Here is a 26,436-nt window from a genome sequence, read left to right as displayed (position 1 = left end):
GATTTATTTATTTATTTGAAAGTCAGAGTTACACAGAGGGAGGAGAGAGCGAGAGCGAGAGCGAGAGAGAGATAACTTCCTTCTGCTGGTTCATTCCCCAGATGATCACAACAGCCAGAGCTGAGCTGATCTGAAGCCAGGAGCTTCTTCCCATGTGGGTGCAGGGGCCCAAAGACTTGGCCATCCTCTACTGCTTTCCCAAGCCACAGCAGAGAGCTGATCAGAAGTGGAGCAGCTGGGAGATGAACCAGCACCCATATGGGATGCCAGCACTGCAGCCCGGCGCTTTAACCCGCTGCGCCACAGCATTGACCCCTGCAAAGCACATTTACTACAATTTTTTAATGTCTAGTTTTGGGGGAAAAATAATTTTCTTATACATTTGTTTCATGTTTCATTTGTGACATGTATTAAAAACATGTCACTAGGAATCTGGAATCAAATCCTACTTGGTTCATATTTGGTTTACAGTATAAATCATGTTTATATAGTGGCAGACAAAGAGGAAACACTCCATTAATATTGCCTTTCTTTTATAAATTTGAATGGCGGGTGCCCTCTTTAGCATATACTTCATTCTCACAGGGTTGGGGAACCTTTTTCTGTCAAGGGCCATTTGGATGTGTGTAACACAATGAGCACCTTAAAGATGAGCTGCTGCAGATGGAGTGCGTTTCCAATTCTCTGTGGGCCAGACCAGTGATTCGAGGTCCTCACAGGATTCATGGGCCGGACGTTCCCCGCCCCTGCTAGAATTAGATTCAGCTGTATTTACATCTCTGCCTCCTCAAGCAGAGGGGCAGGTTCAGGGCCTCCTCTGTGAGCCCCTAGCAGCTCGCAGCAAGGCGTCAACTTACCAGAAAGGTTTGCTGCACCTGTTGAACGCTGAGTGATTGAAAGCTGCACTTCCTCCCTTAGCGCCAGGGCCTCCACCCATAGTCTCTCCCTCTTCTGCCGTGGAGCTTTGAGTTGAGAACACACTGATGTCTCCTGTGCCAACAAAAGGGCATGAGTCTGGGGTGCAATGTCTCCAAGATAGGCATTGAATCAAGGCAGGCAGGCTGTGTGGCAAGGGAAAAGCCTGCCGGGGAGAGAATGCACGACTTGGGCCAGGAAGGAGCCTTGCTCAGGTAGAGTCTGCAGGGTGGGGTGGGTCCTGTGGTCAGTGGGCTAAGCTGCCACTTGGGACTCCCACATGCTTTGCTTCTGATTCAGCTTCCTGCCATTGCAGGAGGAGGCAGCAGCTGATGGCTCCAGTACGTGGGTCCCTGCTACACATGAGGGAGACCTGGATAGTGGAGGCCGCTTGGGGAGAGAGCCAGCAGACAGAAGATCTCTCTCTCTCTCTCTCTCTGTCTCTCCCTCTCTGTAACTCTAACTTTCAAATAAATAAGTAAATCTTTATAAAAGAAACTTTATAGAAAACAGAAAGAGAAGTAGATATGAAATGTGCAGCAACATTAAAATATACAGATAATCTGTGAACAGAATATAGGGACAGAGAATCAAGAAATCTGCCTAAGTAAATTAGTGAATGTAGCATTTCAAACCAGTCAGAAATAGATGGGTTTTTAATAAGTGAATCAGGGGCCGGCACTGTGGTGTAGCGGGTAAAGCCACCGCCTGCAGTGCCGGCATCCCATATGGGTGCCGGTTCAAGTCCCGGCTGCTCCATTTCTGCTCCAGCTCTCTACTATGGCCTGGGAAAGCAGTAGAAGATGGCCCAAGTCCTTGGGCCCCTGCACCTGCATGGGAGACCCAGAAGGAGCTCCTGGCTCCTGGCTTCAGATTGGCACAGTTCTGGACGTTGCAGCCAATTGGGGAGTGGCCCAGCAGATGGAACACCTCTCTCTATCTCTCTTTCTCTCTCTCTCTCACCCCCTCCTTCTCTTTCTGTGTAACTCTTTCAAATAAATAAATCTTTAAAAAATTAAAATATAAACAAATCAATGATATTGAAACAACTAGTGAGTTGGGGGGAAAATATGGATCCACGTGCATCTTTTTTTTTTTTCTCCTCAAAGATTTACTTATTTACCTGAGAGGCAGAGTCACAGACAGAGAGAGGGAGAGACAGAAAGAAAGGTCTTCTGTTTGCTGGTTCACTCCCCAAATGGCCACAACAGCCGGAGTTGGGCCAATCTGAAGCCAGGAGCCAAGAGTCTCCTCCAGGTCTCCCACATGGGTGCAGGTGCTCAAGCACCTGAGACATTTCGCACTGTTTTCCCAGGCCATCAGCAGGGAGCTAGATCAGAAGAGGAGCAGCTGGACATGGTCGGGCGCCCACATCCGTGCTGATGCCACAGTTGGAGGCTCAGTCCACCACTCCACAGTGCCGGCCCCCACATGCACCTTTTAAAACTTGCATATAGTTCAAAGATTAAAATGTAAACAATAGGGGCCAGCACCTCGCTCTTTCTCTCTCTCTCTTTCCCTCTCTCCATCTCTCCCTCTTCCTTCTCTCTAACTCTGCCTCTCAAATAAATAAACCTTTTCTTAAAAAATAAACAATAAATCACAAGACATTATAAGAAAACACAAGTGATTTTTTTTTATTTGAAAGTCAGAGTTACACAGAGAGAGGAGAGACAGAGATAAAGGTCCTCCATCTGCTGGTTCACTCCCCAGATGGCCGCAACAGCTGGAGCTGTGCCGATCTGAAGCCAGGAGCCAGGAGCTTCTTTGGGTCTCCATGCAGGTGCAGGGGCCCAAAGACCTGATTTATCTTCCACTGCTTTCCCAGGCCATAGCAGAGAGCTGGATCATAAGTGGAGCAGCCAGGACTCAAACTGGCGCCCATGTGGGATGCCAGCACTACAGGCGGCAGCTTTACCTGCTATGCCACAGTGCCGGGCCCAAGTTATTTTTTAAAATATAATTTTGGATTAAGAAGGTATGTTTGCTTAAGCAAGGAAGCAAAGCCAAAAGTCATAAAGAAAAAGACTGATTATTCATTATTTATACATGAAAAATACTACAGGTGGAGGTGATAAAGGAAAACAAAAGACAAAAAACAGCTGGAAAACTATGCTTGCATTGTGTTTGATAAGGTCTAATTTATTTCATGTTTACTGAGTTAATTTACTAATATACAAAGAGTTCTTCCAGGTAAAAAAGAAAAATCCAACAGAAAAGCAGTGAAGCATATATACAGAGAGCACTCTGACAAAGAAAGATAAATGACTCAGAAGTATTAGCAATCACATTCATTTTTTTTTATTTTATTTTTATTTTTTGACAGGCAGAGTGGACAGTGAGAGAGAGAGACAGAGAGAAAGGTCTTCCTTTGCCGTTGGTTCACCCTCCAATGGCCGCCGCGGCCGGCGCACTGCGCTGATCCGATGGCAGGAGCCAGGAGCCAGGTGCTTTTCCTGGTCTCCCATGGGGTGCAGGGCCCAAGCACCTGGGCCATCCTCCACTGCACTCCCTGGCCACAGCAGAGAGCTGGCCTGGAAGAGGGGCAACCGGGACAGAATCCGGCACCCCGCCCGGGACTAGAACCCGGTATGCCGGCGCCGCTAGGCGGAGGATTAGCCTAGTGAGCCACGGCACCGGCCAAGCAATCACATTCATTTAAAATAACGTCAATTAAAACAATAAGATAGGGGCTGGCTTTGTGGCATAGCGAGTGGAACTGCCACCTGCGATGCCGGCATCCCTTATGGGTGCCAGTTCCAGTCCTGGCTGCTCCAATTCTGATCCAGCTCCCTGCTACTGTGCCTGGGAAAGCAGCCGGATGGCCCAAGCCCCTGGGTTCTCACACCCATGTGGGAGACCCACAAGAAGCTCCTGGCTCCTGGCTCTGGTCTGGTCCATTCCTAGCCATTAGGCCATTTGGGGAGTGAACCAGCAAATGGCAGGTCTCTCTGTCTCTTCCCCTCTCTCTGTTACTCTGCCTTTCAAATAAATAAAAGAAATCTCTAAAAAAGAGAAAATAAACAATGGAGCGACATTTCTCACCTGGAAGGTTGGCAAAGACAACAGAGGTGAATGATGTATAACTTCTTTGGAAGATAGTTTTGCAGAGCTTTCTGCTCTTGTTTGGATCTGGTCTTTCCCCCAAGACTTCATGTGCAAAACTGTCGTCTCAGTGTGGCAATGTGGGAGTAGTGGACCCTTTAAGAGGTGGGGCCTAGTGGGGGGGGTGAGTAAGTCTGGGGACACCACCCTTGGGGACTGGGTTGTTATAAGGGAACCTGGTACTCTCCTGAATGTCTTCCTCACATGCTGATCACCATTCTTGCACATGGTGCACTGCTATCCACCATGAGGCCCTCACCAGAGCAAAGCAGGTGCCTACAGATGCTCTTAGATCTCCAAACTGAGAGCTGAATAGTTCTCTCTTTTTCTGACAGTACTCAAGTGTTTTGTGATAGCAACAGAAAACAAACTAAGAAGCTCAAAATTTAAACATTCAAATACTTTTTAAAAAGATTTATTTCTTTATAAGAAAGGCAGAGTTAGAGAGAGAGAGAGAGAGAGAGAGAGAGAGAGAGAGAGAGAGAGAGAGGCTGATTTTTCCATCTGCTGGTTCACTCCCCAAAAGGCCACTACAGGCAGAACTAGGCAAGGCTGCTGCCAGAACCAGCTGCTCCAGCCAGGTCTCTCACACAGGTGCAGGGACCCAAGCACTCTGACCATCTGCTGCTGCTTTCCCAGGAACATTAGCAGGGAGCTGGATCAGAAGTGAAGCAGCCAGGACATTAATTGGCACTCTGATATGCAATGCCAGGATCACATGCAGTGGCTCAACACACTGCACCACAATGCCAGTGCCAAAAATTCAAATAATTTTTGACATATCAATTCTACTTTAGGATTTCTCCTATAGATTAATTTATGTATATATACATATATAGGTAACATATATATATATATATATATATATAAAGAACAAATAGTTTCAAGAGTTTTTTTTTTCAGTGCCAAAACCAGGTAGAAATAATCTAATTGTTCATCACAAGGAAATGCTTAAGTAGACGACGGTGTAGCCATACAATGGGAGATGATGAAGCTGATAAGAAGGATGAGGGAGACAGGTGCTGGTCTGGAATGATAGCCAAGCTATGTTAAGTGGGGAAAAGGGTGGAAGATGAATTGATTATGCTTCTGTTTATGCATGACTCTGGATTTCTTCACAGAAAAGCAAGTGGGTGGCACTGAACTTGTGGGACTGGAAGGGTGTGGCCCTCAAAGGAACTTCATTGTTTACTTTCACAGTTCCTTTCAGGCTGCCACTTGATGAGGATTTTTCCATCCTGTGCCTGGACTTTTCTGCTGACCTGCAGGTCATAAAGTTCTATAGTCACTCTAAGTTGCAAACCCAACCTCGAGTTGCTAGCCAGTCCCAGATATTCATAAAGACTCCAGGCTTGATTGATGTTAAATCTGGTCCCCTTCCCCAGCCAGGTCTACTATGTGCTACCATTTGAAGTCCTCTTTATTTCCTCTTCCCTTAACTTACATTTCTTCTGTCTTGCTATTAGGATTTCTGTACTAGCTTTGGTCAACAAGAAGAGAGAAGAGTGGCAAGATGAAGAGGATGTTGTCACTTAACTGGCATGATCTTTTTTTATCATTTTTAAAATTTTTATGTATTTATTTGAGAACTAGAGTTTCAGACAGATAGAGGGAAAGACAGAGAAAAAGGTTTTGCATCCACTGGTTCACTTTCCAAATGGTCACAACGGCCGGAGCTGGACCCATCCAAAGCCAGGAACCAGAAGCTTTTTCTGGGTCTCCTACATGGGTACAGTGAAAGCACCTGGGCCATCTTCCACTGCTTTCTCAGGCCATAGCAGAGAGCTAGATGGGAAGTGGAGCATCCGGGTCTCGAACCAGCGCCCATATGGGATGCCTGCGCTGCAGGTAGGCTTAGCCTACCACAAGGCAGCGCGAGGCCCCATGATCTTTTTTTCAAAACTTTTTATTTATATAAGCTGAACAAATTTCATGTATTTCACATACACAGATTTAGGAGCATAGTGATGCTTCCCACGTTCCCCTCCCTCCCACGCCCCCACCCTGTCTCCTCATTTCTTTCTGTCGCTCCCCCTCTTCGTGGAGGAACGACACAGGACCCTGCGCTGTTCTTTTGTCTGCTCGGCCCTTCCCGGGTTTGCTGCTGGTTCTTCCCGGGTTGGCTACCGACCCTTCCACCTCCGTGGAAGGGCGGTTCCCCCTGCCACATTCCCCACGTCCGTGGGGGAGCGGCACACCGCCAGCCGGCTCTCTCGGGGGCTGCACAGGTGTTCCTTCAGATGTTCCCCTTAGATGTTCCTGGTGCATGCCGTCTCTCTCCTCCTTTATAGTCCTCCTCCGCCAATCCTAACTCGGCTGCCCATACGCCGAGCACACTGCTCTCCTCCAATGAGGAGCAGGTCCTACAGTTTCTTGGTTGAACTGGAGGCAGCTGTGTAGAAGCTGTTACTCCCTTCTCAGCGCCATATTGTGGGAGAGCAGATGCATAAAATAAGCCCCAATTCCAGTAACCCAGTCTAGTCCGAGTTGCTCCCCACACTTTCTTATTCTTTCTTTCAGTTTCTACAATGATATGCTTTCAGTTCATTTTCTAACCATGAGCTTAACCCTTCACTAAGTAAAGAATTCAACAAATAGTAAGAAAAAAACAGGGGCCAGTGCTGTGGCTCACTTGGCTAATCCTCTGTCTGCAGCGCCGGCACCCCGGGTTCTAGTCCCAGCTGCTCCTCTTCCAGTCCAGCTCTCTGCTGTGGCCTGGGAGTGCAGTGGAGGATGGCCCAAGTGCTTGGGCCCTGCACCTGCATGGGAGACCAGGAGCAAGCACCTGGCTCCTGGCTTCAGATCAGCATAGTTTTGGCCGTCACGGCCATTTGTGGGGTGAACCAACGGAAGGAAGACCTTTCTCTGTCTCTCTCTCACTGTCTAACTCTACCTGTCACATAAGTAAAAATAAATAAATAAATAAATAAAAGAAAAAAACACTGTTTATCAACAGTAGACACCAGAGCTGTAAACAATAATCCTCAAAATGTCAGTTTCACTTATATACATTACGTTTTTTATACTCTATTAGCCTCCACAGATCAGGGAAAACATGATATTTGTCTTTTGGGGACTGGCTTATTTCACGAAGTATAATGGTTTCCAGTTGCCACCATTTTGTTGCAAAAGACAGGATTTAATTCTTTAGTACAACTGGGTAGTATTCCATAGGGTATACATACCACATTTTCTTTATCCAGTCATCAGTTGATGGACGTCTGTGTTGATTTTGTATCTTAGCTATTGAATTGAGCTGCAATAAACATGGGGGTACAGATAACTCTTTCATATGCTGATTTCATTTTGTTTGGGTGAATTCCCAGGAGTGGGATGGCTGCATCATATGGTAGATATGATTTCAGCTTTCTGAGGAAACTCCATACTGTGTTCCACAGTGGCTGTACTAGTTTACATTCCCAACAACAGTGTATTAGGGGACCTCTTCCCCCACATCCTTGCCAGCATTTAATTTTTGATTTCTGTATGAGAGCCATTCTAACTGGAGTGAGGTAAAAGCTCATTGTGGTTTTTACTTGCTTTTCCCTAATGGCTAGTGGTCCTGAACATTTTTTCTTCATGTGTCTGTTGGCCACTTGATTTTCTTCTTTTGAAAAATGCTTGTTCAAGTCCTTTGCCCATTTCTTAACTGGATTATTTGTTTTGTTGTTGTTGAGTTTCTTGAGCTCTTTATAAATTCTGGGTATTAATAAATGGCATGATCTTTTTTTATAGAAAGCTTTTATTTAATAAATATAAATTTTATAAGTACAACTTTTGGATTATAGCAGTTTTCCCCCCATACCTGCCCTCTCAACCCCAAACCATCTCACCTAGTCCCTCTCCCATCCTATTCTTCACTAAGATTCATTTTTAATTATCTTTATATACAGAAGATCAACTTTATACTAAGAAAAGATTTTAACAGTTTGCACCCACACAGACGCACAAGGTATAAGGTACTGTTTGAAGACTAGTTTTACTGTTAATTTGCATAGTACAACACATTAAGGACAGAGGTCCTACATGTGGAGCAAGTGCACAGTGATTTTCACTGTTGATTTAACAATTGACACTCTTATTTATGACGTCAGTGATCACCTGAGGCTCTTGTCATGAGCTGCCAAGGCTATGGAAGCCTCTTGAGTTCACAAACTCCAACCTTAGTTAGACAAGGCCATGATCAAAGTGGGGGTTCTCTCCTCCCTTCAGAGAAAGGTACCTCCTTCTTTGATGGCCTTTCTTCTTGATGGTTCTTTCCAATGGGATCTCACTCACAGAGATCTTTCATTTAGGTCATTTTTGCCACAGTTTCTTGGCTTCTGGCATGATCTTAAGAGGACTTTTTGATACTTGGGCCTGGCAAATGTTTCAGGCTGTTCTGTTCCTCTCCTGAGAGTATTTGTGGGTTCCTCAGACTCACCCCCTCCTGCGTGTACCCTGAAAGTAATCACCTCCAGCCACTGCTCCCATTAGCCCCTGCATTCCTGCTACAGCCCTCCAAACAGCAGTCTTTCTCTGTTGAGATCCCACTGTCCTCGCTTGGGCAGGACTTAAAGTGAACCCGGGCATCCAGGCCATTTTCTTCTCCATGTCATTTGTCGCTGATATATGGAAGCAGCAAGTCAGAGGCTCAAGGCCTGAGAGAAGGCTCCTGGGAGGGGGTGATGAATGGGGTGTTTTAGTGACTGTGTCCACAGAATCTCTTTTCTGCCAGGTGAGAGTTGGTGTTGCTCAAATCCGAGCTCCATTGCCTGGAAGTTTCATAAGACATATTAGCTAGGGGAAGTCCCTGAAAATTCCTGGGCTCCTTGCTTCCTTCCGGTAAACCAAGCTGTTGAAACATCAGGGAATAAAAGGCCCAGAGTATCTGCATTCTAGAAGCTGCTGGGAGACATGGGAGCAAGCACCATGAATACGAAGTCTCTCTGGGCAGGTGAGTGGCGCTGGGGGAGAGCTGATAATTCAGCGGGACAGTAAGTGAGGAGGGAACGGCTAATGCAGACCTCTGGAAAAGCGATCTTGCTGCTTTCTTGAGATCGCAATCTGTTCACTTCAGTATCAAAAGATACTAAGCGAATGCAGTTGTCCTAGGGAGGCCATGTGATCTTTCCTGCATAGGCAAGAGCGCAGCAGTGGTGCAAGTCCTCTGCACTGTCAGGCTGCTCTCTGCACAGAGGTGTGCTCGTCTACACTAGAACTGGAGCTCTAGACCTGGAGAAGATGGTGCTTTATCCGTCTCTTAACGCGTGAGCCTGGCGTTGGGGGTCCCATGTGTCACGGGCTATGCTTTCAGTACATTGTAGAACTTTCAGGGAATCTCACATTTCTCATCTGCAGAATGATTTTTTTTTTCACTCAATGTTTTCTAAACTCTCCCCTCAACTCTGGAGTTTAGATCCAAAACTCCAGCATTTGTACTGGCTGGGAATTTGGCAGAGGGTGGAGGTGAGACTAAAGAAACAGGGCTATGGGTGAACAAGGGGAGCTTACCAGGGAGAGAGGGGTATGTCTGATAGAGGAAAGGAGACATCTTGTGCTATTTGTATTTCTTTCATCTTATTACACTCTCAAGCCATGAGCAAGCACTTAACAAGAGCCTGTTGAAGGCTCTTTTCCCTGCGGCCTCTGGAAAGTGGCCAGTAAGGGAGGCAACACTTTGGACAAGTTTCTGGAAGAGGTTGACCTGACAAGTAGAAGTGGCAACCGGAATTTCTCTGCCCACTCAATGAGGGCATGGCAGATCAGCTTCCTGCCTCCTCTGCCCCTCGTCTGGAAAGAATGTGGAGCAGCAGGACAGAAGCCGAGAGCCCCGCGCCCAGCCCTGAGCTCTGCAGAGGCACACCCCGCTCCGGCAGCTGGGCGTCCGGAGCCTGTCTTCCTTCTCCCCTTCCCTTTTCCCATTTCAGACCCCAAGTCTGCACAATGTCCCCAGGCTGGGGAAATCATGGTTCAAGGTGTGCTGCTCCTGGGGGAAAGTGTCTAGAACCCGGGGCTTTACTTTTACTTTCCATTTGGGAGGATGAGTTAAGGATAGAGCGCTCTCACCACTGCTTCTGGGGAAGGTGTCCTGTGGAGAAGAGGCTGGCATGGCGTCACAGGCACAGGTTAAAGCACTACCAGAGCCAGCTCACACTGCTCCGCTCAACACCTGGCCTCGTTCTAAGACTTAGTTGCTTATACACAGGGAAACCGTTCACCTCAATTTTCCCAGGACAGTTATGCTCCAAGCTATCATCCCAGGTAAATTATTAATAATGGTCCTTTCTGCTCTGCAAATGGTCCATTGGACAATAAAGTCTATGGTCATCCTCTCTACAATCATATTTAATTCTGGACTAGAACATGAGCTCCTTGAGGGCAGGGAAGGCAGGGACTTTAGTTTCCCTAGTATCCTGGACAATGCTTGCCACAGAGCAGGTGATCCAAAAGAACTTTAGATAAATGAATGAGCAAACAAATTTCCAGTTTGGAAACTGTTTCTGCTTTGAGGCACTCAAGGGCTACGGACACCAAGGCCCTGTAAAAAGATCACAGCGCAATGGCTGGAGAGCCTGGTGAAGCAAGGCTGTGTCTTGTCTGGAGTCCCCCACACAGACTTCTTGCCATCACCTGAAACAGATGGTCCTGCTTTGGCTCAACCGGTTTCTCTTTCTGCCCATGTGTTACAGGTTTAGTGGTCTTACTGCTCCTCCAGGGAGGTAAGTAGTACGTGAGTCACCATTGCCTGACTCCTTCTGTTCATGATGTTTGCTTTCTGTCCCTGCTACACGATTTCCCCTGGAGTCTGACACTAGCATGTTTGTGACTCTGACTTTCCCTTTGTGCATCCCTGGTTCTGGCTCTGTCTTTTTGAGTGAGTCTCTCTCCCTCTCTCTCTCTGTCATGTTTAATGTTATATGTGTATATAAATATGTACATACATACAACACATGCGTTGTCTATTTCTCTACTTCTCTACGTCATCATCCAACCATCTGTGAGTGTTTTGCATATTGATGATGTCTCTGTTTTCCAACAAGCAAGTGCTTCTGGGCTACACTAAGGATCCAGACTAAATGAGCTCAGAGGCTCTTGGTGAATGAGCAAAGAATGCAATGGCTGTCTTGGGGAGAAACCTGTAGGCCTCTGGGCTCTCAGGCAACAACACTAGGGTCTCATTGTCTTTCCCCACTCTGCTCCAGGATCTGCCTACAAACTGGTTTGCTACTTTACCAGCTGGTCCCAGGATCGGCAGGAACCAGGAAGATTCACCCCCGAGAATATTGACCCCTTCTTATGCTCTCACCTCATCTACTCATTCGCCAGCATCAGTAACAACAAGATCATAATCAAGGACAAGAATCCCACAGTGCTTCACCAGGCCATCAGTGATCTCAAAGCCAAGTCAGTGGGATGGGGATGGCGGTATCCAAGTAGGTTTTGGGGGAAGGATATCAGTAACAAACTTGGCCTAAAGCCTACTACTTCATCCCTATGCATTTCCTTGAGTTAGAGTCTTCTCCCCTGGTGCCCAGTTCCTTCACTGAACTTAGCTGCTGAGCAGCCAGACCCCATTTGCTCATATTCTTTACAGCAGGAATCCTACCCTTTAGGCAAAGGTTCCCCAGGCATTTGGAAAGGAAATAATCAACTTACTCTTCTCTACTCTAGGAATCCAAAGCTGAAAATTCTGTTGTCCATCGGAGGGTACCTGTTTGGTTCCAAAGGGTAAGCTTGCATCTGCATTTTATTTTCATTCTTCCTTATAATTTCTGGTCATTACCACTTTCCCTCCAGCCTCTCCATAGAGGTCTTCCCTTGCCCACCTGTGTTTTGTCACAAGTAGAGGCACAGCACCAGGTTTTCTGGTGTCTTGGAAGGAGCACCCAGGAGCTTCACCCAAAGTTCAGTTGCTGAATGCCTGAGAGAAACAGGACTGTGCGCAACATCCAGTAAACTCATTGCTGTGAAGATTTTTTCACCTTACAGATTGTGGGGAGATGGTTTTAGTCAGGAAGTGCAGTTGTCTTAATCACTTGAGGGTTTGATTTTGCACCATGGGATGGGCTGGATGAGTTATTTGCACTTAAAAGCCCAGCCTTGGTCCATGGCAATCACTGGATGACATTGTCCTGGGCCAGGTGCAGAGCAAGATGGCCTGAGAAGAGCAGGACGGCAGAGGCGACAATCGAGTCAGCCTTGCTTGAAAACAGTTCTCTTAATGCAAAGCATGCATTATACATCATATTTTCTACTCACATAAAAATGATATCCCATTTACTCAAGAGCTAAAGACATACAAGCACACAAGGATAAACCACACCTTTTTTCAAGCTTCAGTTATAATTAGTCTAATTTTGAATTCCTTCTTATATAATTTTTAAATTGCTAACACTTTACAAATTCCAGAGTTCTTAAGGGCAGCCAGAAGTCTTTCATTTTCACAGAAATCTGTTCCTAAAATCTCCTTGTGTGGTTTGTCACTTAGAGCCAGAGGAGGCAGAGAAAAGAAGCAGGTATTAGAATCCCTGTGTGGATTTCTACAAGCAGAAAGAAGGAAGAAAAATCAGGATACCTGACTTATCTGATCCTGTGTCACCCCACCTTGAACACCCTTCAGTTGTAAATGGGCTTCCGTGGCAACTATTCTCCTAATTCTCAAATTCTCCTTCCTAATACTTGCTTAAGTTTTGATTCAACTAAAAATGTCTTTGTTCCTTCATTCCTACATGCATACATTCATTTATTTAATAAATAATGACTCGAGTGCCCAATATATACACCAGCTCTGTGGTTGTAAGTAGGGCTTTGGAGCTAGACATATTGGTTTGAATTTCCCTTTAATCATCTGCAGCTCTACGCAAGCTGTGTGACTTCAGGCAAGTTCTTTAACAACTCTGAGCCACAGTTGCTGTTTTTGGCTTATTTGCTTTAGCTATGCAACGATGATAAGAGAATTTATCTCCGGGTGGTGTTGTGAAGGCAGGCACTGCAAACAGACTGCCTGGAAGTACCAATGTGCAATAAGGGCTCAGTGGGTGCAATAATCGTTATGTTAATATGGTTGTTATTATTGGGCAAATGCCAGGCTTTGTGCCAGGTGCTACGCAGACCACTGGATTATCTGGCATGCAAGTACTTGTTTCTAAGGAGTAAATTGCTACATTTCTATTCAGCAGGCAGCCCTAAAGTCACAGGTGTCGTCCGCCAGGAGGCTCAGGTGCAATGGCTCTCTAATCATTGTAAACACTTGGAAGCATAAAACAAAAGCTAGAAATTGATTTCCACCATGTGTTCATGATAGGGGCCCTGTTTCTTGCTATACCCCCCACTGTGCAGCTGAGATACATGCAGGAACCAAAATATTGAGTAGATATTGACTGAAACAAAATTCATTCAAATCTCTAAACATATTTAGGGATGGGAGAGTCAAGAAGTGCCACAACTCAAAGAAGAGGTCCCCAGGAAAATGTTTTGCCAGTACCATTCGTTGAAAAGACATTTCCTGTCTCTAGCATATTTTCTTGGCAACTTTGTCTAAAATAAGTTGGCTGCATGTGTGTGAATTAATTTCTGAGCTCTCAATTCTGTTCCATTCATCTGTGTGCTGATTTTTATGCCAGAACGATGCTGTTTCAATTACTAAACTTTTGTAGTATGCTTTGAAATCAAGTATTTGGATGCCTCCAGCTTGATTTTTTTCCCTCAGGACGTTTTGGCGATTCTGGGTCTTTTGTGAGTCCACATGAATTTTAGGATGCTTTTCCTAATTGTATAAAGAATGTCATTGGTATTTGGATAGAGATTACATTGAATGTATAGCTTGCTTTAGGCAGCATAAATATTTTAGTGATATTAATTCTTATAATCCATGAGCAAGGAATATCTTTCCTTTTTGTGTGTGTGTCTGTGTCCTTGATGATTTCTTTCATCAATGTTTTATAACTGTCATTGTAGAGATCTTTCACTTCTTTGGTTAAATTTATTCCTAAATTCTTGATTTTTGTAGCTATTGTGAGTGGTATTTCTTTTCTGATTTCTTTCAGTAAGATCATTGTCAGTGTACAAAAATGCTACTGTTGTTTGTATGTTGATTTTGTAACCTACAACTTTATTGAATTGGTTTATCAGTTCTAACAGTTTTTTGGTGGAGTGTTTAGGGTTTTCCATGTACTACATCACATTATCTGCAAACATGAATATTTTAACTTCCTCCTTTCCAATTTCAATGCCCTTTATAGAACTTTCCTAAAAATGATTGTTTGGAGGCACATGCAGCAGGATTAGCTTCCTCAATCCCAATTTAAAGGTGGCCAGACTGGAACCCAGAAAGCTGGTTAGTGACAAAGCACTCACCAGAAAGTACTCTGACCTAGGATTTGAACCCAGATCTCCTGATCCTAAGCCTACCACATTGCTTTTCCAAAGGTGTAAGGCAACCAAAGGTGGAAAGTATTTAAACAGATTTTATTGAGAAACAAATGCAATAGGAGAAAAGGGCTGGATTGAATTCTGAATGCACAAAAGCAAGAGATTCATAGCCAAAGAGCAGGTGTCAGGGGTTGGTGGATGGGAAATTCTTCAGAGGAAACATTAGGACTAAGAGATTCTTGCCAAACCGACTCAACAGGATTTGTGCAAAAGGCAGGCCAAGATTGTCAGATACTATCTGAGAGGTAATCCAGGGCGAAGATTTGGGTAAAATATTCAGGGTGATCAGATACCAAGGGTCAAGGGTTCCCACCAAATTGCTTTGCAGGATTCTTGCTAAAACTGGAACCTGGGAAGATGAACACAGGTCAAGCTCTGGCTGAGCAGAGGGCTCAGGGGAGCTTTCTGAATCTTGGCCAAGGCAGCTCCCTCACCCTGCAGGGAATCTGCAGAGCCCCCAATCTTTCTCTTTCTGACCTGACCAGTTTTCTGTCCCACAACCTTTCCTCCTCTCATCTGTTCCAAATGGTGCGAGGGTTGGGAAGGAAAAATAGTGAGTGAATATTGGGGGAGGGGGAGACTATCCCAGAGTTTCTGCAGAATATATGTTGCATGATGAGTATTGTTTGTTCGTGTTTTTTTTTTTTAACTGCATTATTTCTACCCCAGGTTCCACCCTATGGTTGATTCTTCTAAATCACAATTAGAATTTATTACTTCTGTGATATTGCTCCTGAGGAACCATAACTTCGATGGACTGGATGTCAGCTGGATCTACCCAGATCTGAAAGACAAAACTCATTTCACTGCACTGATTCATGTAAGTTAAAATCCTTGCTACACTCACCGCCTTTAACATGTAGAACCCATGTCTATACAAGGAAAGAAAAAGAGGCAGTAGACACTGGTTCGGAGGCACAGCCCATGCCCTTCCGAAGCCCCGACTGATGGGAAGAAAGCCTCAGCTTCTAGTTTAGGGCAGGGACCATGGCAAACAACAAAGCCCCTTACACAGTGAACAAACGCCACCAAAACAAAGCAACACCCTTGTAAAAGTATGGGGCCATAGAATTTCCTGTGTACTGAGATAATCTTACAGAAAAATCCATCACACAAATCAGAAAACCTATCAGGAGGAAACACAGATAGTTCTTTCCTGAGTGCAATGAGGCTGGGGTCTTCCTGCCAGCTGTGGAGACTTCCGGAGCTGATAAACCTGCGAGATATCTCCATGTGGGTTAGGGAGGGAAGGATTGACCTCATCCATCTAATGTGATTCTAGAAACTTCTTAGGTCTCAAACAAGAAGTTTAGGGTTGTGCTATGAGTGCAGAAGCTGACACTTTGTTCTTTTGATTTTCCTAGGAGTTATCAGAAGCCTTTCAGAAAGATTCCATCAACTCTAGCAAAGAAAGGCTTCTCTTGACTGCAGGCGTGTCTGCAGGGAGGCAAATGGTTGATAACAGCTATCAGATTGAGAAACTGGCCGAGTGAGTACATCAGAGTGTCTCCTCTTCCTTCTGCCCCCATCCTGGTCCATGCAAGTTTCATGTGTCAGTTTGTCTAAGGAACAAGGGGAGGAGAGAGAGAGGGCTAGTCACCATTCTCACCCTGCAACTCAGCCAGGATTATCTTCTGCAAGGCAAATTTCAGTCCTTCTAATAATATTCAAAGCCCCCAAAATAGGTAGAATGGATTCTACCTCTACTCATCATAGAATCTCTTCCTTGCTTCTGACTTTCAGAAAACTGGATTTCATCAACCTCCTGTCCTTCGACTTCCACGGGTCTTGGGAAAAGCCCCTTGTCACGGGCCACAACAGTCCTCTGAGAAAGGGGCATGTAGACAAAGGGCCAAGCTCCTACTACAATGTGGTGAGTGGGGCACACATCCTGCAGCAGGGCGCTGGCTGCTGGGGAGGGGTTGAGGAGAGCCCAGCACATCTAGAGTGACTTCTGTCTTGACATCAGCAGGAGCCAAGTGTCCAAGACCAGCTTGTGAGTGCAGACAAAATACTCTCACCAGGCATCAGTAAAATGTCACCTGGAGACGGTCAGAAGAGCTAGTAGTTGATGCTCCCTGAGCTCTATTTTTGACCCAATCTGTCATCCATCTCAGTCCACTCTAGAGTCTTCATTTTTGGTACATTTGATACACATAGGTGCATCAGACTTGTACCTTCCTCTGTCTATCCATATTCTTTATTTAATTTGATCTTTAAAACAACACCATGAGGTTGGCTAGGCAGGAAGCATTACTGAAGATCCATAGGCAATGAAATGGAAGCCTGGTAGACTTAATGTTTGATGCTGATGTAAAAGTCCTGAAAAGTTGGAAATGTGAAATATAAGAAAAAAAAATGGTGTTGTTGTTGTTCTGGTACATATATATGAATGAGTAGTCCTAAAATTTGGGGAGAAAAAAAAAATGTGGTTTGAAATGCTTGTTTCCAGGCCTTCACATTTAAAGTTACAAAAATCATCAGCCCAAAAGTAGATATTCTGATTTCTAGTTCGAAGTTTTTCTGGAACTCCACACAAGAGACTTAACATCAGCCTCCTTCACTTCCTCTCCCTTTGTCAGCTATCTTTAAAGATGACGAAGCACAGCCCCATCTTCTCTAACTCCGTATTTTAACCTGGTGGGGCAGGAAGACCTAAAGTAGCCTCTAACATCAAATCCCCTTGGATCCTGGTTGTTGTGAGGCCTTGCGGACTGAGTCTGACCTCCATCTCCGTCAGTAAGATTGTACACTTAGTCCATAGTCCATTGACTCAAAGGCTGAAGAAAGGGGAGATGACCCTGGTTTGATGTTTTCTAGGTCCCTTGTCTTATTTCTTTCATGATCTATTTTCTTTCACAACTTCAAGAAAACCAAGTGTACCTCTGACTGCTGAAGCATATTGATTGTGTTGCAATGAATCTCTGGGACTATCTGTACCCTGCTGGAGAAGAGGCATCAAGGAGTCGTGTCCATGAAATTTAGGATGGAGGCTAAGTCTGGACCCTCCTTTCCCCACACCCTGGATTTCAGCCTCTTTTCCCTTTCTAGGAATATGCTGTGGGGTACTGGATACACAAGGGAATGCCCACAGAGAAGATAGTCATGGGAATCCCCACGTATGGACGCTCTTTCACACTGGCCTCTGCAGAAACTGCCATGGGGGCCCCTGCCTCTGGTCCTGGAGCTGCTGGTCCCATCACCAAGTCTCCAGGCTTCCTAGCCTATTATGAGGTACCTGCCATGTCCAGGATGGGCTTCCCACTCCAATGTGACAATAATAGAGTAATAGAGTAACTGATCCTGAGTGTCGTGAAGGAGGGGGTACAGAATACTCTAGGAACACACAAAAGGAACTTCTAACTCTGTCTGGGGAGGGGCTGGGGAATATCCTGGAGGAAGCTCAACAAGCTGAACTCTGACAAGACAGAGCATGTAAGGAGTGCAGACGGGTAATGAAGGGCATGAGAGACTGGAAAAGGGAGACCATCCCAAGTTCTTGACTTGTGTAAGCAGGTGGATGGCAACACATTTACTAAGATTAGGGAAGACACAAGAAGGGTAGAGTGAGCATTGGTCTTGGTGGTGAGGTCAGTTTTGGACACTTGAAGTTTGAGAATACTGTGGGACATCCAAATGCCTTGGGGGACATAGAAATAACCAATGAGTGGTTGAATATATGAGGGTTCCTGAAAACATGTGGAAAAAGGGAATAAAAACCTACCTTTATTCATGGTTTTTCATAATATACCTTCTCCATGAACTTCTTGAGGACCTCTCATATGGATTTGGTTATAGCAGTCCACTCTGTGCTAAAGACTTGCATAAAGATGATGTTTTAAGCCTAAGTGTACCATGAAAATTGAGTAGGGCCCAAGATAAAGCTCAAAGACCTCCTGCACCTGAGGGCTATGCAGAGGAAGAAGAGCACATTAAGGAAACTGACAATAGAGCAAGAGAAGGGGGAGGACCCATATAGTTCTGTGCCAGAGCTCGGGGAAGTGAGTGTTCGAGGAAGGAGCAAGTACTCGAGTGTGTCAAATTCTGCCTAGAAATAAGATAACTAAGGAATAAAAAAAAAAAGCTGTTCTGTTGATTAGAATGGTATTTCTCTCTGTCCCTTAATATAGGGCAAAAATATCTGGAATACTTAAAAGCATAGGAGAAACCAGAAATCTAACAGTAGCCAATAGAAACTCTTGGAATACTCATATCACAAGTACTGGCTATTATAAGAGTTAAAATAAGTAATCCTTCATCATTGTCTCAAAGGGCAGATCACTAAGGTAGAAAGAATGTAAAACAGAAATATAATTAATGAGAGTTTATAAACCAGATAACTATGATATTTTATAAAACCACAGAAGTATTGTAAAACAAGATATGAGTAAGTGGCCAATGAGTGGGGTAATAGGCCATGAGTTCAGGCATGGGTGACCAGGGAAGGCTCCATGGAAGAAAAGATATTTGTACTTGGCTTTGAAGGATAGAGAAGAGTCTGATCAGGTAGAGGAAAGATCATCCCACATCTTAGCGTCCCCTTGGAGTCCTAGCCTGACTTGTCATCTTAAGTTTGGGCAGAAGACATTATTAGACACTGAATCTCAGGATGTGATAGACTGGAGGAGAGAGAGAGGCTGACCCATTCTTGGATAATTCTGGGTCAATGGCAACAACACTCTTAATAGAAAGGCTAGAAAAGTTCCTCACTCAGAATCTGCTGGCAGGTTGTTGATATGGACCACCAGAAACATATGCGCTGCCCCAAACTCATGGGAAATTTGATTATCTAGTTTGTCACACTAGGTCATTGTAATGTTGACAAGCTGATTTTTCTTAAATATTCAACTTTAATTTTCTGCCTTCATTGAGTAAACATGAATATAGATCACCCCCAAAGAGTAAGTAATCAGAAATGTATTTTCTATGTGATGTCAAAATAATTTTTTCACTGATGATTTATTTTTTTCTATTAGCTCTTACTTATGCTATCAGGAAACAGTAGCTGATGATAACCCGGGGATTCTAGGACAGGGCATAATGGGAATGGAAAGGTGTAGAAGGGGAGTAAAGGGATTGACGTGGGAGAAACTGCAAGGTGGAAAATAATTGTGATGGTCATCGAAATGCTGCTCATTTGTAGAGCACTTTACTATTTTCCAAAAATCTGGCAACATATACCCCATTAGTTCATTCGATCCCAACAACAACAACAACGTAAGAAATGAGTGTTGAAGACATTTTTATAATTATTCCTGGTTTTGCAAATGAAGAAACAAGATTAATTGGTTAGTGCTGGTATTTGATCTGGAACTCAAGTATTCTCTGACTGGCTGGGCTCCTTCTAATGAGGTTTTAGAACAAAAGGTCCTCAGTGGTTCACCATAGACCATCTCAGTGGTTCACCAGTGGTTCACCCTGAACCATCCATTCTGTACAGTGTAACAGATTGTTTCCCTGTCTGATCCCTGAGATAAGATTCTGATATCTTCCCAAAATTCCCAGCCTGCCCTATCTACCTTACTCAGCTTCAAGAAGAGCCCATGGCTGAACCTCTATTTTCCGTCTTTTCTTGCCAGATCTGCCAGTTCCTACAAGGAGCCAAGATCACAAGACTCCAGGATCAGCAGGTTCCCTATGCAGTCAAGGGTAACCAGTGGGTGGGCTACGATGATGTGCAGAGTCTGGAGGCCAAGGTAGGTGGTAAGAAGCTCAGAGATGGGTGATGCTCCTTTGAGTGGGGAACAGAGTTGTGTGGTAAAGTTCTTCACTACTTCATGTCAAGAAGGAGAAGCTCCTGGGGCCCCAGACTCTAGGCTTTATCCAGCAGTCACTGTAGCCAAAGGGTAGTAGCGACATCTGTGAGCACCTCTGGTACATAAAGAGTGACGGAAAGGATGGAGGAATGAGGCATAGAGAGAAAGGAGGAGAGGGGAGAGGGAAGAAAAGAGACCTCCCTGCCTATGTGGTTATTTACCTTGTCAGTTCTCTTTGGACAAATCCTTCAGTCCTTATCTAGTTTCCCTATCTTCAGTCTTTATCTGGCTTCCCTATCTAGTTGGCTGCATATTTCTGAGCCTATCAGTCCTCACATTTTGGCAGCCATTTGTTTTCCTTCTAGGATCAGGGAAGTTAGGAGGCATCTGAGTAATCTACAACTCCAGGCGTTTGTCTTTGCTGAAGGCTTCCTAGTTCTGCCTTAGCCTGCAGAGTTTTACAGCCCCCAAGACTGCAGAACCCAGAGACTGGTGACTCCATGAGCCAGATGAGAGATGCTCTGTAGTGTGTGGTCCTCCCAGGGTCTCCCTACGCAACTGTTCCCAGCAGGAATTCTCTAACTCCATACGACCAATGAGTCTACTGCTGTTTTCTAAGTTCAAACTCTTATCTGAATCTGACATGGTTATGGGTGGTTAAAAGTTTCTTCTAATGTCTGTCTGTATTTCTGTGCCTTCTACAGGTTCAGTTCTTAAAGAATTTAAACCTGGGAGGGGCCATGATCTGGTCCATTGACATGGATGACTTTACGGGCACATCCTGCAACCAGGGTCCCTTCCCCCTGGTCCAAGCTGTCAAGAGAAACCTTGGCTCCCTATGAAGGTAACAGAATCTGGATTTGGGGCTGGGAGTGGGCAAAGAACTGGGCAGAACAGGAACAGGATGCCAGGGAAGATCATCTTCACATTTGTGGACTGATTTTCTTCATGTGCCTTTGGATTTTCTGTTGTGTGGGCTGAACCTAACCTTTCAGTCAGCTTCCCAGAAATTTTTAAAATAGCAAGAATTTTAGGGGCAGGCATTTAGCCTGGGAAAGACGCTAGTTAAGGTACCTGATCCTACGCAGGAGTAACTGGGTTCAATATCCAGATTCAGATCCTGACTCCAGCTTCCTGCTGGTGCAAAGCTTGGAGAGCAGCAATGGCGGCCCCACTAGTTGAGTTCTTGTCATTCACATGAGAGAGCCGGGTGGAGTTCCTGGCTACCAACTTCGGTGTGGCCCAGTTCAAGCCAGTGTGTGCCTATTCTGAGTGAACCAATGGATGGGAACTCTCTGTCTCTCTGAATTAAATTTGATTATTTTTTTTTAAAAGAAGAAATTTTGGCTACCAATTTCTGAGCTAAGTGCTTTATTTATACATACCATGGGGATAAATATTGACTCCATCACAATTCTTCTAATTGTCTAAATCAAAATCAACTTGACCCTGTGCCCTCAACTCACTGGGCTGATGAGAAGTCCAATCTTGGCCACTGTGTAATGTACCCTTGTTCAGCTGGCAGTTGGTCCTTCCTGGTCTAGATGTTTGGAAGCTTCTATTATTATAATTGACATGCTCTTGCCCAAGCCTATCTGTTACCTTGAAGGCTGCTTGCTTTGACAATGCTTCATTTCTGGTCTCCAGGTTCCCTAGGTGAATTGGACGATCTCTTGGACAGATGGAGGCCATTGCTGACCAACCATCCCTGCTGAGATCTGCTGATCGCAGGGCAGGGGCTGGAGGTAGGAGCAGCAGACGGAAGCTTACTACAGTGAAGAGGATTGACCATGCTATCTTGGAGAAGGACCCAGAACTGCCTGAAGACTCTGGGCTATTCAGTTTGCAACCTTCCAGCTTTGAGCATCTATGATTTAGTAACTTGATACAAACCTCAGGTTACTGAGTTGGGATTTGAAATATTCTTTTTGTCTCCAGGCTTAACTCAGAGCTGAACAGGCAAGGTGAATTTGCTGCCTATACCCTTTCCAGGAATTCTCCCATGAGATTGTCCTTGTAGGCAGGCTTCCAGATTTTGCAGTTCTAAGCCTTTCCTGACTTTCTCTCAGACCTTGGATTGGGCCAAGCTCTCTTTTCCTGCAGCTGTTGGCTTGTTGTCCAGAGGCACAATAAAATAAAATTCATTTTGCTCCAGCAATTATGACCTCATTTGTGCAATCTTTAACCCTGTGGTATAAGGCTGTCCTGCTCTGGTCTTTGTGGGGAACAGGGCTACAAAGGCTGCATATTCCATGGACAAATATTACCAAGAGCAAACTTACTGTTAAACTATGACTAGTATTTCTACATTACCAAACATGTCTTCACAATGACCTAGAAGATCAGGTTTAAACTGAGACTTCTTAGACTAGAAATTCAATCCCAGAATGTGACAGCTCATGCCCTTGGCCCCCAGCCCAGACAGCCCTCTTCCCTTCCCACCTTCAGTTCTGTCTTGCAGAGCAGGGCCCAGCCCTCATACACACACATGTGAACATCTCGGGCTTTGCGTCCAAGCTTCCTCTATACCATCCCTTCACCTCCTAAAACACACACTCAAGGGCCTCAGGGCTTGGTGTATCACACTAGCAGCTTGGCCCATCCCCCATGACCATGGGCCCAAGGAAAGGCCTTCACCGGCCCTGAAAGCAGACACAGGCAATTTGGGCTATTGAGCAGGATTCCCGGGAATCTGAATCATGGTTTCTAAGAGGAGAGATATGAGCTCCAGGAGCATGCGCCCCTCGCCCAGCAGTCTCTGCTCATGGGAAAGAATGCAGGTGGAAGAGGCTCAGAGTCGGTCTCTCAAAGCAGGGTGACAAACTCTGGCCCACGGATCAAATCTAGCTCAGAGCCCATTTCTGTAAGTAGGATTTTATTGGAGCCCAGCTGTGCTCAATTTGTTTACACGTAATTTTTTTTATATAGGATAGGCCTGTAGCTGCTTTCTCTCTGCAATGGCAGAGTTGAGGAGTTGCAACAGTAGTATGGCCTGAAAAGCCTAGAACATCTATCATTTTACCAACTAATGTCTAGAAAAAATTTGCCAACAACTTCTCTAAAGTGTGGTGCTCATAGCAGGAAGTCCTCTTGCACTGGTCTTAGTCTGGGGTCACACACATTAATTTTAAGAGAGACTGTCTTCCCCCATGTTCCCACTCCTCTTCCGATAATTTTCCTCTAGAAAAATCATTTTTATCCTAACCTCTAAACAACACTTCCATGCACAGACTTAATCTGCATGGTTTGTGGGGTACGATGTATTAGCCCAGTTTTCAGATGCGCTAACTGGGACTCAGGAGTGTACACACATGTATCTGGTAAGTGGTAGTGGCTATATTGACTCTCAGAATGTGGTAGCACCAGCATCTCTGTGGAGGGGGTACCAGAAGTGGCTACATGATCTCAAGGGGAGTAGGGTGGGAATACCAGGAGACCTGTTCCAAAACTACTTTGAGATGATGTGCAAATGGCCAACAGATGTGTGAAAAAGATGCTCAGTATCACTAGTAATCAAAAAATGCAAATCAAACAGCAATGAGCAATCATCTCACCCCAGTTAGATCAACTGTTATCAAAAAGTGGAAACGCAACAAGTGCTGATGAGGTTGTGGACCAAAGAGAAACCTTGTACTCTGTTAAAGAGGATGTAAATTAATACAGACAGTATGGAAAACAGTATGGAGTTACCTCAAAAATTAAGAATAGAATTTCTGTATGATCTAGCAATCCCAGTACTGTGTGTACTTGTCAAGGCTTCCTAGAGTGATCAAATTGATAGACTATGTATATAGGATGTGTGTCGCTCCCCCTCTTCGTGGAGGAACGACACAGGACCCTGCGCTGTTCTTTCGTCTGCTCGGCCCTCCCCGGGTTTGCTGCTGGTTCTTCCCAGGTTGGCTACTGTCCCTTCCACCTCCGTGGAAGGGCAGTTCCCCCTGGCCACATTCCCCACTTCCGCAGGGGAGCGGCACACCGCCGGCCGGCTCTCTGGGGGCTGCACAGGTGTTCCCTTAGATGTTCCCCTTAGATGTTCCTCGTGCATGCCGTCTCTCTCCTCCTTTATAGTCCTCCTCCGCCAATCCCAACTCGGCTGCCCACACACCGAGTACGCTGCTCTCCTCCAATCAGGAGCAAGTCCTACAGTTTATTGGTTGAACTGGAGGCAGCTGTGCGGAAGCTGTTTACTTCTCTCCCAGCGCCATATTGTGGGAGAGCAGATGCATAGAATAAGTCTTAATTCCAGTAACTCAGTCCAGTCCGGGCTGCTCCCCACAGATGTGAAGGGTGATTGATTAGGAGAATTGGCTCACATGATTGTGGCAACTGAGAGGTCTCCCAACAAGCTCTCTGCCAGCTTGGAAACCCTGGGACGCTAGTAGAATGGGTTGGTCCAAGTGTGAGAGCCTCAGGTCCAAGGAAGCTGGGGTACAACTCTTGAGTTCGAGACTGATTACAAGTATGGGGCCACCACTGTGGCCAGCAACTGGCATCCAATGTAGTAGTGAAGTGTATGCCAATGCACACTCTGTATTTAGTCTCTCCTAGCCTGTTCACGATTCTACCCACGCTGAGGCTGGGTCTTTCCAACTCGTTTACTCAGACTTACATGATAAGCTCATTTGGAAACACCCTCACAGACATACTCAAGATAATGCTTTTTTTTTTCAGGTTTCTAGGTATTTCACAATCCAATCAAGTAGAGAGCATAAAATTGACCATCACACACACACACACACATATATATATATACGTGTTCAAAGGAAATGAAATCAGTATGTCTAAATTATATGTGCATTCCCATGCTCAATGAAGCACTACTCACAATAGCCAAGAAATGAAATCAACTAACACATCCATCAGTGAATAAATGGAAAAAGAAAATGTGGAGTACAAACACAACAGAATACTATTCAGCATTAAATTAAAAAGATCAAAACCTATCATTTGCAACAAATTTGAAAGAACCCAGAGGACATTACACTAAGAGAAAAAATCCAGCCACAGAGAGGTAAATCCTGCATGATCTTCCTTTGTGTATGGAATCTAAAAGGATAGACCTGAGAAGCTGCTAGTAGAATAGTGGCCAGCAGAGGCAGACAAGACTGTGGGCTGAGGGTGGAGAGACAGGGTTGGTCAGCAGGTGCAACATTACAGTTACACAAGATAAATCAGTTCTGGTGTCCTACTGCATGTCAACCACAGTCAACAATAATATAATAATATAATGTATACTTCAAAATAGCTAGAAGAGATTTTTTATGCTTTAACCACAAAGAAATGAACAATGTTTAAGGTGATGTACATGCAAATCATCCTGATTTAATCATTGCATGCTGCATACATGCATCAAAACATCATGTAGCACCCAAAAATATGTACAATTATGTCAGTTTTTAAGAAACTGCTTTTGATATCCCCTGTGATTGAGAAGACAATAGACATACACACCAGATAATGGAGTGGCAGACACTGATGGATACTAACAGAAGTTACACCCAAGTCCCCACATGCTGCTCCAGCACTCAGATCTTATAGAAGGTATTGCTTAAGGCACCTCTTTCACTTTCTAACTGTGCTTCCTCTGGTAGTCAAGTTTCTGAGAGGCAGAAGAGCTCAAAGAACACAGCCTGAAGTCAGACTTGGGCTCACAACAGCTATCACTAACCTACTGGCTGAATGACCTTGGGAAAGTTATTGACCTCTCCATGCCCTACTTTCTCATCTGTGAAATGGGATTACAGGAATACCTGTCTCCTAGCGCTATAATGGTTAATAACTAAATATCTGAAAAGAATTTGGGCCATTGCCTCACACATCACAAACATTATTTGTGCTTGTTCTTGTTTACATCAAAAGGAACATTGTGGACAAAATGAATTCACCAGAGTTTATTTAAGCAAAGAATGATTCTTGAATTGGGCAGCACTCAGGACCACAGGATGCACAGAGAGCCCAGCTCTACAATAAGGGCAATGAGTATTTATAGACAGAAGAGGGAAGTAAAGGACAGAAATCGCTTGATTGGGTACAGCTAAGTGTTTATTTGGACATGGTTAATCAGTCAGGTTTCAGATTTTTATATGCTAAGCTAGATTACAGTTCATCACTTAGAAATTCAAAGTATGGAGAGACTCAAGTCCAGTTGAATTGAACACTCATTATCCTGTTGTTGAAATAGGAAAAGATGGAGTAAGGACAGATGCCCAACATACTCACCTTGACCTTGACGGAGCCTAGCTTAATT

The 26,436-nt window shown here is 44.8% G+C and overlaps 1 protein-coding gene across 2 annotated transcripts; it reads left to right on the top strand.

The window, feature by feature from the left end:
- Window positions 1-8,828: 8,828 nt before the first annotated feature.
- Window positions 8,829-22,347, top strand: CHI3L2 (chitinase 3 like 2). Of its 2 annotated transcripts, XM_008264682.3 has the most exons (11): window positions 8,829-8,956; window positions 10,692-10,721; window positions 11,205-11,406; window positions 11,674-11,730; window positions 15,103-15,253; window positions 15,798-15,922; window positions 16,177-16,306; window positions 17,485-17,667; window positions 20,013-20,129; window positions 20,894-21,033; window positions 21,837-22,347. In XM_008264682.3, exons 1-10 carry the CDS (start codon window positions 8,917-8,919, stop codon window positions 21,029-21,031), a joined length of 1,173 nt encoding a protein of 390 aa, XP_008262904.2. In that variant the 5' UTR covers window positions 8,829-8,916; the 3' UTR covers window positions 21,032-21,033; window positions 21,837-22,347. The 2 variants fall into 2 exon arrangements, with proteins under 2 accessions (XP_008262904.2, XP_051712125.1); XM_051856165.2 differs by lacking the exon at window positions 17,485-17,667.
- Window positions 22,348-26,436: the final 4,089 nt, after the last annotated feature.

The sequence above is a fragment of the Oryctolagus cuniculus genome, chromosome 7, assembly GCF_964237555.1.
Source record: "Oryctolagus cuniculus chromosome 7, mOryCun1.1, whole genome shotgun sequence".
NCBI classification, from domain to species: Eukaryota; Metazoa; Chordata; class Mammalia; order Lagomorpha; family Leporidae; genus Oryctolagus; species Oryctolagus cuniculus.
Note: the sequence above shows the minus strand (reverse complement) of the source record. Positions and strands in the feature narration are given on the sequence as shown.